Genomic DNA, 10,868 nt, shown 5'->3' with positions numbered 1-10,868 from the left:
TGATTTTAACTTTTCCTGTAAACGTAAGATTTTGCATCAAGTCTGAAGATTTCAACCCCAGACAAGTGACTAGGGTTGTTTAAAATTTTTCATGAGTTACAAATTCCTCATTTCTTGTTATGTTGCTTTAGATTTTGGTTCGTGATGTTAAGACATTCCTCAGAGTTGCTGAATTTTAAATAAAATAGTATTTCCTTTGCAGTCAAGTATTAAGTACTGAGAAGATGTTCAGGGCACATCATCAAAGCAAGCTGGGGCTGAAAGATGCCATGCAAAGTGAAGATTGAGGTGCATATTCCATACAGGAAGCATGTCTTAAGCACAGATTAAAAGCAAGCAGCATAAACCACCAAAAGGACATTGCCCCACAGCAGTGTTCATCCCTGACACTTCTAGGCTCCTCTCACGTTACTCAGATCAGCATGCAAGGTCCCAGATACACTTTCTTTCTAATACTTAAGATCAACTTTGATTAAAGCATCTCCTGCTCTTCCAGGAGTGATCTACTTGTTAATAGCTGTCCCACTTTTGGAAGAGATATTTCTGAAGTGAAACAGCTATCTTCCTCATACCATCACTGTATGGTTGACATGTAAGCTACAGCAGAAAGAAAACGAGATTAGATTTATATGTTCCCCTTCAATGCAAACAGCTGCATCAATCATACAATTACTAAATTCCAGCAGACTCCTTGGTCAAGGGCCCAAACGACAGTATCTAGACTGAGTTTTGGTGATATTACACTGCTCATGGAGACCTGGGCTACAGTTTCACGGAGCCTTTAACCCAGCAAAAAACCAGCAACGCCACCGAAAGGAATTGCTCCACTTTCTTCACCCACTTAAACCCCCTATTGCTCCCTTCTTTACATCTGTAAAAGCATACACAGTTACGTGATGAACCAGGTGATGAGACTGATCTGGGCTAAAACTAACCTAAAGAAAGAGTATTTTTTTAATCTAGGAGAGGTTTTCCTTCCAGTTCGTTATGCGGCTGCATGAAGACTTGTAGCAGCATAAGGGCACAAACGCAAGAAAGCACAGCCCAGCATGAGCGGGACTGCTCCTTCCATCAGCGGCACCCTGGAGCACCGGCTGACAGCGGCCAAGAAACTCCCCATTATGAAAATGCATTCTGAAAAACGCCGTCAAGAGCAGCGCAAAGAAAAGCCTGCATCTGCCACCGTATCAGCTGCCGGCAGCAACCGAGGAGGTGCAAGCATGAGAAAGAGGTAATTGCACCCGACACCCGCACGCCACCACCAGCCGGCCACCGGCCCCTCTGCCGGGCAGCCAGGACCCCCGAAGGGGCCCCGCCGCGGCAGCGGCCGAAGCCAGCGGCAGCCCCGCAGGGCCCACCCGCGGCGGAGCGCGCGTGGGCCCCAAGGGCAGCGCGGGGCTGGCAGCGGGGGCAGTCTGCCTCAGTCGTGAGTCCCGTGGCAGCCGCCCTCTCACTGCGCGACGCCAACTCTGGCTGCGGAGCCGCTGGGGCGGAGCCGCCCGGCAGCGACGCCCCAGGCCGCGCCAGGCCTCCGGCCCCGCTGGCGCAGGGCGGAGTCGCGGACGGGACCGGCCCCGCAGGTGCGCGGCGCCGCGCAACAGGCCAGACCCGCGCCGGGCGCGCCGCCCCGCCGGGGCCTGCCCGCCGCGGCCCGCCCCCGAGGCCCGCGCAGGCCCGGCAGCACCGCGCCGCGGAGGCCGGCAGAGGCGCGCTGCCATGGCGGCGCCCGGCGGCCCGGAGGGCCTGGCCGCCGGCCCAGCGGCGGGCGGCGCGCTCTGGGCAGAGGTACGGGCGCTGCTGCCTGGCGCCGAGGAGGGGCTGACCTTGGCGCTGAGCGGCGAGGTGGAGGACTGCGTCCTGCCGCTGCTGCGGCGGGCCCGCGGGCTGCTCTACGGCGAGGCGGGCCGGCCCTGCGGGGCGGCGGCGGCGGCACTGCGGCGCCTGGGCGACGTCCTGCGCGACTACTCCTGGGAGAAACTAAACGCGGGGCCGTGGCGGGAGGTCGGCAAGGCCTGGCGGCAGGTCTACGCCTACGGCTGCCTCTTCGGGGCGCTGGCCGAGGTCGCCGCCGGCCGCCCGCTGGCGCCTGCCGTCCGCCTCTGCGACATGGGGCTGCTCATGGGTGCCTCCGTCCTGGACAACGTCCTCGGTCGCCTCGTCCGCGTCCTGCAGGCGCACCTGCCCCGCGGGAAGCGGCGCGCCGCCGCCGAGGGGAGCGCCAAGGTACCGCCCGCCTGCGGCCCGCCGCCCTGAGGCGACCTGGTCCCCCGCGCCCCCCCCCCCCCCGGGCCTCCCCGCCCGCCTCCCCCTTGCCATCGCGGCCCCGCCCCCGTGAGCTCCCCGCGATACCCCCCGTCGGCGCCCCTCCGTTCTCCCCCCTCCCCTCGTTCTCCCCCCGCGGGCCCCTCCTGCCGCCGGGGCGAGGCCGGCCCCCTTGCCGCCCCCCCCCCCCCCCCCCCCCCCCGCCGGCCCCGCGGCCCCTCCGGCAGTGCGCGGCCCGGCGCGGGGCGAGGCGGGCTGGGCCGGGCCGGCGGGGAGGTCGCGGAGTCCTTCGCTAGCAGCTGTCGAAGGAGGACGTCTCTGTTCCAGAGGGTCCGGATTGGCCCCCCTCCAGTCCCTGTTGTGCAGCCAGAAGATGCGCTTCCACACCTTCACTGCCCTTCGCTGGAGCATTTCAGAGACAACTATCTAATTCCACAGAAGCCTGTGGTCTTAGAGGGGATTATTGACCACTGGCCATGTATGAAGAAGTGGAGGTGAGAAATAAAGAGTTTCTTCCCTGTCCTAGTAAGGGCGAGGATTGTTTTCTGTGTCAGGTTGTTACCGTAAGTTGGCAGATGAAAAACTCTCTAAGACTCAATTTGGAGTTTTAGAAAGCAGGCATTCTTTACTGCGGCACCGGGCACTCAGGGGATCGCTCCACCTAATGTGCGCGCCGAGCTGCTTAACCATAGGAGTTAAGTACAATCAGAATATACATATTCATTAGATTTCCAAGAAATTATTAACATATTCATGTTATTTCATTAACGTATGTAAAAGTCTTTAATGCATGCGCTCTTATGTCCATTGGTGGTCTTTCAGGGTCCTCTGGTGGTTGTCGATAGTCTTCCTCACCGTGACCACTAGTTGAACTCAGTTCTTGCGCATGCACAGTTTGTTCTTTGGCTCGGTTTGCACAATTTTACCTTCACAAACTAGCTGTCTTCAGCATCACTTCCTTATCTACAAAGTTTCAAGGTCGTCTTTCCTACTGAATGTTTAGCTTATCTATTCACAGAGTATACCCCTACTGCACAGAGTATACCCCTACTGAATGTTTAGCTTATCTATTCACAGAGTATGTCAAGCTTGGCTACATTGTGTCCAGTGAAGAGAACCGTATGTCTCTTCAGTATTCCTTTGTACTCGGTATCAAGGTATCTCAATGCTCAGTAGAGCAGTAGAGACTTCACAAAAGGCAGGTGCCATTGGGAGTGACTTCTGTTGGCAGCACCTTCCTGCTGCGATGTTGTCTTTGCTCTGTAAAAGTTGCTCCATAGATGAGGGAAGCGCATCAAACCATCCAGAGCATTGCACAGTAAGTGCTCCGGTGCGCCAGGGAAACCCAGTCCTGGCTGGGACGGCGCTGGAAGGCAGCCCTCAGCCCTGCCTCCTGGGGCTGTGCGGGGGAGCGCTCTGGCAAATTGCTGATGCTGTGTGTTGCTGAGCTGGAAACCAGCAAGGAGCGTGCATTGCTAACTGTTCTAGTGAGCTGCTCACATCTTAAGTGGGTCTGTGTTAGACACAGATCAGTGATTTTTTACGTCTCAGAACTTGCTGATAATTGGTGCAATGGAAAGTGAATTTCAGAGATGTGTGAGTAAGCATGATTGCCTCTTTCATTCACAAGTACAAGCATTGATGTTTATTCAGTGTGGTGTTTGAGTGTTGAGTTTCAGGCATTGCCATTCAGGAGTTGAGTAATAACATTGTGCTGCTTGTGTAATGTAAGCAATGGAGCCAACATTTCCATTACTGAGAATCAAATATTTGTGAGATAAAGCTCATGATTCCTTAGAAAAGGGGAAAAAACACGCTTAGTTTGAGCAATTCATTCCACAGCCAAAGGTAAAATTTACATTAACTGAACACACCTGTTATTTCGTAGGGGTTTTATTCTTTTTTGAGGGAAGGTACTCCACTGCTTAACTTCAGACACTTAAAAAGATGAACTCCATTTAGTTAGTATCATTGTCAGTGGAGAGATGTATACCACCCGTCAAAGTAATTCCTCTGACTTTAGCCAGGATGGATATTATTGGCACCTGCATACAGAATTTGCCACTGGCAGAGAGTTGATCTACATTAATGATAAAAAGATACATCATTTTATTTAGCAAACGTGGCAGCAGGCAGCAAAAAGATTAGCCATCCCTAATCAAGAGAGACTAACAGCTTGAATTTCCTTAGCTCGTAAGGAAACAATAGTTAACTGAGGTAAACAAGGTTTTAAAACAAAACAGACAATTGTGGCATAATGTACACACAAACTTGACTGCTTGTTTCCTTGCTGCTTGCATCCTTTTCTGCTGCCTTTTGTCTCTGGTTGGTCGGTTGTAGAGAGAAGAAACGCATGGTAGTAGAGTTTTATTACTCTAAAAGATGGATTTTGATTGATTGCCTGACATTCAAAATTAGTAAGAAGAGCAGTATAAAAGAGTAATGGAACTTTCTTTATTTCAGCGTGGACTATTTTTGTCAAGTCTCAGGGTGCCGCACAGTCCCCGTGGAATTGGGTACCCGATACACAGATGATGAATGGTCTCAGAAGCTCATGACTGTCAGTGACTTCATCAACCAGTATATTGTGAATGAGGTCTGTTACTCTCATTTTGTTTCATCTCCAAATACAGCAGTCTGTTACTGGTACAGAATTTCTGCTTAGAACAAACATGCTTAGAGGTTATGTCAAGGGAAGGGGTATGCTATAATTCAGCACAACTCTGAATTGAAAGGTTTGACATATTTTCAAGATCTGAAGCTACAAATAGTTATTGCAACAATAGCTAGGTTTGATTTTTATATATAATCAAATGTACAGCAGATGGAATTTGATGAATAGATAGATACCTTCTGTGGCAAAAGCCTGAATGGTGGGGTCTAAGGATAAGGGATCCTCAGCCAACAGTTTTGTTCCTCTTGGTTATTAAACTGTTTAGTGAGATCTAGGTTCAAGATCCAAATTCACATGCCACCAGGTAAAAAAATAAAAAGTTGATTAGCAATTGAATGTCCTTCTACTTTCACAGCTGAGGATCGGAAGCCCTGCCCTCATTTCTGTTTCCTAGTCTTCTGGCAGGAAGGACCATGTGCCATTGCAAATTGGTCTGTGGTGCAGCTTGGAATAGAATATAGAGAGTATACTTACAGGGAGTGAAGGTGAACTAGTCTGTGTACTAGCAGGGTCTAGCTATAAAGATGCAGAGTGTTGTCACAGGATTGACAACAGAGCTGTCGAGACTCCATAGGATTATAGCTAGGCTTCTTCCAGTAACTTGAGCTAGATAATTTGTTGATTGTGGGGATATATCTACACTCTTACAATTTCAGTGTATCTGTAAGTTACTATTTCAGAAGACGCCTTATACTAGTCAACTGTTGAAACAATTCTAATACTCTGAAATAAGACATTGGAAATGGATGTTACCTATAAGTAAATTCTGCTCACCTATAAGTAAATTAACTGACCGAGAAGTCTTACCCTATATGTCACTATGCATTTTTTTCTTTCTCTGCTGTAATTTCAGAACGGTGTGGGATACCTTGCCCAGCACCAGCTTTTTGATCAGGTAAAACTGAGTGAATGTTTTTATCTTTCTGCAGTCAAGTGTTCCCTTTGTAGCACAAGTCATCTCTGAGGATGTCAGCTCTACTAGATGGAAGGGCATACAGAGAATTCACAGTATTTCTTAAGTTTCTGTTCGCACAGAAACAGGAACAGAGGGAGGGGTTTGTTCCATTTGGCTGAAAGGCGTGGAAACAAAACCCTTTCAGGGGTGAAGACATTCAATCTTAGTGCTGTTTCGGTACAATGTAGCATATACTTACAGGGATATCACCTGGAAAGCAGCATTTCCCCAAAGAATAAGTAAGTCAGGGAAAATATTTGGACAGGAAACAGTCTTCAGTGGTGATACATTCAGCATATTCTGAAATGTCATTCCAGTTAACCAGAGATTAGGTTGCTGGGAGACGTAAAAAGGAATCTCATGGAAAAGCAAGCTTAGTGTATAAATGATCAGGTGCTCCTTTTCCATGAACAGCAAACCTACTTATTCTTGTGGGTTTCTCTGGTTTCTGCTAAAGCAAAGGGTCTCTGAAGAATGAGAAACCCCTTTCTTCTCCCACCTCTCCTTCCAACAGAATCTGCTTGCTAAGCCAGAAAGTGTGAGGACGTTGTGGGTGTCAGTCTCTTTTCCCAAGTAACTAGCGATAGGATGAGAGGAAATGGCCTCAAGTTGCGCCAGGGGAGGGTTAGATTGGACATGAGGAAAAATGTCTTTACTGAAAGAGTGGTTAAGCATTGGAACAGGCTGCCCAGGGAAGTGGTGGAGTCACCATCCCTGGAAGTATTTAAAAGACGTGTAGATGAGGCACTTAGGGACATGGTTGAGTGGGGATGGTGGTGTTGGGTTGACGGTTGGACTCGACGATCTTAGAGGTCTTTTCCAACCTTAATGATTCTATGATTTCCTGCAGATTCCTAGCAGTTCAGCTACTTCTCTCCTGCCTTTGCTGGACAAGCAGGTCATTTGTTTTCTTTGTGTCAAGCCTTGTTCCTCTGTTCTATGAATTACATACCTTTGGCAAGTCAGCACATACCCTTTTTAATGTTTATTTCTTTATGGGAGTAGATCCCAGAATTGAAAGAGGATATCAGTATCCCTGACTACTGCTGCCTGGGGGAAGGGGAAGAAGATGACATCACCATTAACGCTTGGTTTGGTCCGGAAGGCACTATCTCACCTCTTCATCAGGATCCCCAGCAAAATTTTTTAGCCCAGGTCTGTACTCTACTTACTCTACACATGTCATTAATGCTATAGCTAGAAAAAATGCTTATGATACGTGAGTGTTAGAGACAAGGGTAGCAGACAACTTGATGAACAATTGAAGGATAGGGAATATGCAGATACTATTTTGCTATGCTATTGCATTTGTCACTACTGCAACTTAATACTCAATGTAATCTTGTAGGCCATAAGTACTCCTCATTGAGATAGGCCATTGCTTACCCTCATTTTACAGATGATAAATGGAAATCACAAGAAGTAGCTTTTCCAAGGTCACACAAGGAATTTGTAACAGAGTTGGGAAGAACCTGGATCCTACCAGCGTGTACCAAGTAACTTCCTATTGTGGAACAGCAAGATTTTGGGGTGGACTTGCATATTTTAATCCACTTCAGGTTATATCTATTTGTGCATGCATTGAGAGTCAGATGAAGTAATATTTGCACTTGTGACCTCATTGCTGCTAAGTGATTTACTGTTGGTAGGCTTCTTGATGATGACTTTTAGTGCAGAGTGACACAGTAAAATACTGGGGCCCTTTGTGGTAAGCACTGTACAAGTCCAAAGATGTATTCCTGGTCCAAGCACTTGACAACTGTACATCTTCAAACACTGAGGGGTTTTTTGCTTACTGAAAGGAGATTGCCGTTTCTTCTTCCATCCCATCAGACTCTTTAAAAAAAAAAAAAAAAAAAAAAGGCTTACACTTTCAAACATTTTCCAGCAGGATCATGACATTGAATACTTTCTACTTGTGCTTATTTATGGGTTGAGCCTTAGTTCTTCTGTCCCAAACAGTTGCATCTTGCTAACCTGTGTTTTCATTTGGAACTGAGGCTTAATTCAGACCTTCCTAAAGTGGGTTTTTACAACTGCTGCGCAATTACGTATGTATGGTATTTCTCTTCCCCGCTAACCCGCCTCACACACACACACAACTGCATTTTGAAAGCAAAGTATCCTGCTATACACACTATGTGAAGCTTGAGGGGGATTTTTTTGGGTGGAAGTCCGTTACAGTAGTTGTTGGACTGGGAAAAGATACTTCCCATACAAACTTCAGAAGTTGTATTCTTCTGCCTGAAGAATGGGAGTTTATCTGCCAGTGCTGTAAAAGAGTCTTTGTAATTAAACAGCAGGTGATCTGGCAGTTTTCAGTTTTCAATTAAAACTGCCCTGCCTCTTGATGCCATTTAAACTGTGGCTGTGGAGTACAGGAAGGCACAAGTACAAGTAACAAAGTGGAATGATCCCTACTGGCTGGGTGGTAGCTGCTGCAGAGATCATAGTATTTCCCTTAATGGGGAAAGCAGTATCTGGAGATGCAGGCTGTTGCCCATTAACTTGGGCACTCAACCTTGCAATATACAAGGCCTTAACCCAGCGAGGCAAGTGAAGGAAGGAGCCATTAATAGCTCATGGCAGTCCAGGTAACACCCATCCCCTGAAAAAATTCAAGGATTCCAAAAATGTGCTGTTGGAGCAATAACCACCATTTTCTTTACTTCCATACATCACCAAAAATATCACTTGGTTCTTTAGAGAGCTAATTAATATCCATAATCCCTTTGGGGTATGGAAGGTGTCTGAAAAACACATGGACATAGTTGTTTGGATCGATGCTCTAGTAGTTTAACCAGGGATAGTGGAGAGTAGGACAGGGCAGGAATACATTGATACTCGCCCAGCCTTTAGAATGTGTTTACGTGCTGTCCTTGAAGCAACAAACTCTAAACATCTAGCATTACAACTTGGGTGTTGATAAGGTTGCAGGAAATCCTGTTCTACTATATGGGAAGAGATGTTAAGATAGAGGAAAAGCAGCTTGGTTAGGAAGTTTGGTAGCATAATGCCAGGCCAGGGTGCTGTGGTTAGTCAGAGTACTGACTTAACCCTTTAATGTGATAGTTCCAAACAAATATGATCATGCCTGGCCCTTGAAGAAATCTTGAATCCTGGCACAAGCAGCATGAAAATTCACGCTATGCCTTCTGTGGGCATTCCACTGCTATCAGTGCAGGAATCGGCTTTGACTTGTTTATCCTGCCACTTCATTCTAGGCACTGACAACTTGCAATTCAGTGTAGTGTTCACATCAGTCAGTCCATTTGCCTTATGAATTCTAGTCTTTCAATTAAGCTCTCCAATGAAAGAACTCATTTAATGATGACACAGAAAGAAGAGCTAAAGGAGTATATGGAAGCTTAGCAGTCACTCCGTGTGGATACCGCTGCCTGCTGACGTGAACTGCACTGAAGTCTCAACCTCCTTATTCTCGGTTCTTCTAATTACTGTCTAGCTACATAGAGCCCAAATAACATTGTATAAATTGGGTGCCTTAAACTTTGAATTTAAAGTAATTTGGTTAAAGGCATTTCCTGGTATTTCAAATTCTTATCTGCTCCAATGGAACAGGTACTTGAATTCCGACAGTCTGATTTGTTTTAACTTTTTATCATAGCAGTATGTGTTTGTTACTAACAAAGATAATGATGTTTCTTGTAATCGGGTATATTTTACTGTTAAATGCCAGCTATGGCCCACAGTTTCCAATAATGAGCAGGTTAATGACAGATGGAAAACGTTTATTGTAATATATACAGGTATTTGGAAGAAAGTATATCCGTCTATATTCACCACAAGATTCAGAAAACCTGTACCCTCATGAAAGCCAAATTCTTCACAACACTAGTCAGGTAAATAGTTGCCTGAAATTTTAGTATCAGTAATGTTACTTTATCAAATCATATTTGAGTGAAGACATTGTACTGATGATTGTTTTGGTTTTTTATAGGTTGATGTGGAAGATCCTGACTTAGTTAAATTTCCCAATTTCAGAAAGGCTGCATTTCAGTCCTGTATTCTGATGCCTGGACAGGTTCTCTTTATTCCAGTTAAATATTGGCACTATGTACGATCGCTTGATACCAGCTTCTCTGTCAGTTTCTGGTGGTCATAGCTCTGAAGCAGGCATAAAGTCTGTTAGCATTGTAACAGGAATTAAAAATCAGAAAAAGTAGCATCTGGCATCTTCTCACAAGAGAATTCTTTTTAAGCATGAGAATGTTCTTTCCTATCCAGAGGTTAGAGGTGAATTAAAAAAAAACAAAACCAACAAACTCTTGCTTCAGCATGGTGAAAGAATCTGGATAGGCAAATGGAAAGAAGATGCTACAGCCACTTTCTTTGTGTGGATGTTTCTAATATGAACTCAAAGAGCATCTGTTAGATCATCATCTTTTATGTGTGTGTACATCTGAAACAGCTCTGTATATGGGCACTGCCAGGATTCTGCTTCAAACTGTATTTGGAACACCAGGTTAGTGTTATCTTCTACTTGGATTTAATAACAGTAAAAACTGGAGTTACATAAACAATGAGGGATGGTGCTACCCAAAGGTTCAGTACATTAAAAGAAAAAAAGCTAACACGAAGCAAGATACCAGTCTCCTATACGGAAAAAGTTACTAGTGTTAAGGCTTAGGAACATAATTAATTGTAGTTAATCCATAGTTCAATTGCAGTTAAATAAACTGAAGCTTAATCATACTTTGATTAACCATCAGCTGAACTGCTGCCACTCTGCCTTCTGCAGTGTCACACATTTCTACCAAGGAAAGATATGCTGCTATTCCATTCTGGTACCTGGCAATATCTAGTCCTTGTCTTTTTTTCAAGTAACTCTTAAAGGAAAAAGCATCCTTACATAAAACTGGAGAGTGAAGTGCTAATACTAAAAACTAAAAGAATCTTAAGATGATAATTTTTTCAACACTTTGCAGACATAAGCTGGCATTGCCCCAAAAGTCTTGT

General features: G+C 46.0%; 1 protein-coding gene across 1 annotated transcript; it reads left to right on the top strand.

Annotated features, from left to right (window-relative positions):
• The first annotated feature begins 1,716 nt into the window (after positions 1 to 1,716).
• KDM8 (lysine demethylase 8) lies at positions 1,717 to 10,074 on the top strand. The gene is made up of 7 exons (XM_076351020.1): positions 1,717 to 2,223; positions 2,590 to 2,756; positions 4,726 to 4,858; positions 5,790 to 5,831; positions 6,897 to 7,046; positions 9,659 to 9,751; positions 9,850 to 10,074. Exons 1-7 carry the CDS (start codon positions 1,717 to 1,719, stop codon positions 10,012 to 10,014), a joined length of 1,257 nt encoding a protein of 418 aa, XP_076207135.1. The 3' UTR covers positions 10,015 to 10,074.
• Positions 10,075 to 10,868: the final 794 nt, after the last annotated feature.

Source organism: Aptenodytes patagonicus, chromosome 13 (assembly GCF_965638725.1).
Source record: "Aptenodytes patagonicus chromosome 13, bAptPat1.pri.cur, whole genome shotgun sequence".
Taxonomy (NCBI): Eukaryota; Metazoa; Chordata; class Aves; order Sphenisciformes; family Spheniscidae; genus Aptenodytes; species Aptenodytes patagonicus.
This window is presented reverse-complemented; position numbering and strand designations above follow the sequence as displayed.

Bases quoted from the DNA above. Each gene is read 5' to 3' on its own strand.
- KDM8 (XM_076351020.1), top strand. From the start codon at position 1,717: ATGGCGGCGCCCGGCGGCCCGGAGGGCCTGGCCGCCGGCCCAGCGGCG. The intron at 2,757-4,725 runs GTGAGAAATAAA...TCTTTATTTCAG, and splicing joins CCATGTATGAAGAAGTGGAG to CGTGGACTATTTTTGTCAAG. The intron at 4,859-5,789 runs GTCTGTTACTCT...CTGTAATTTCAG, and splicing joins ACCAGTATATTGTGAATGAG to AACGGTGTGGGATACCTTGC.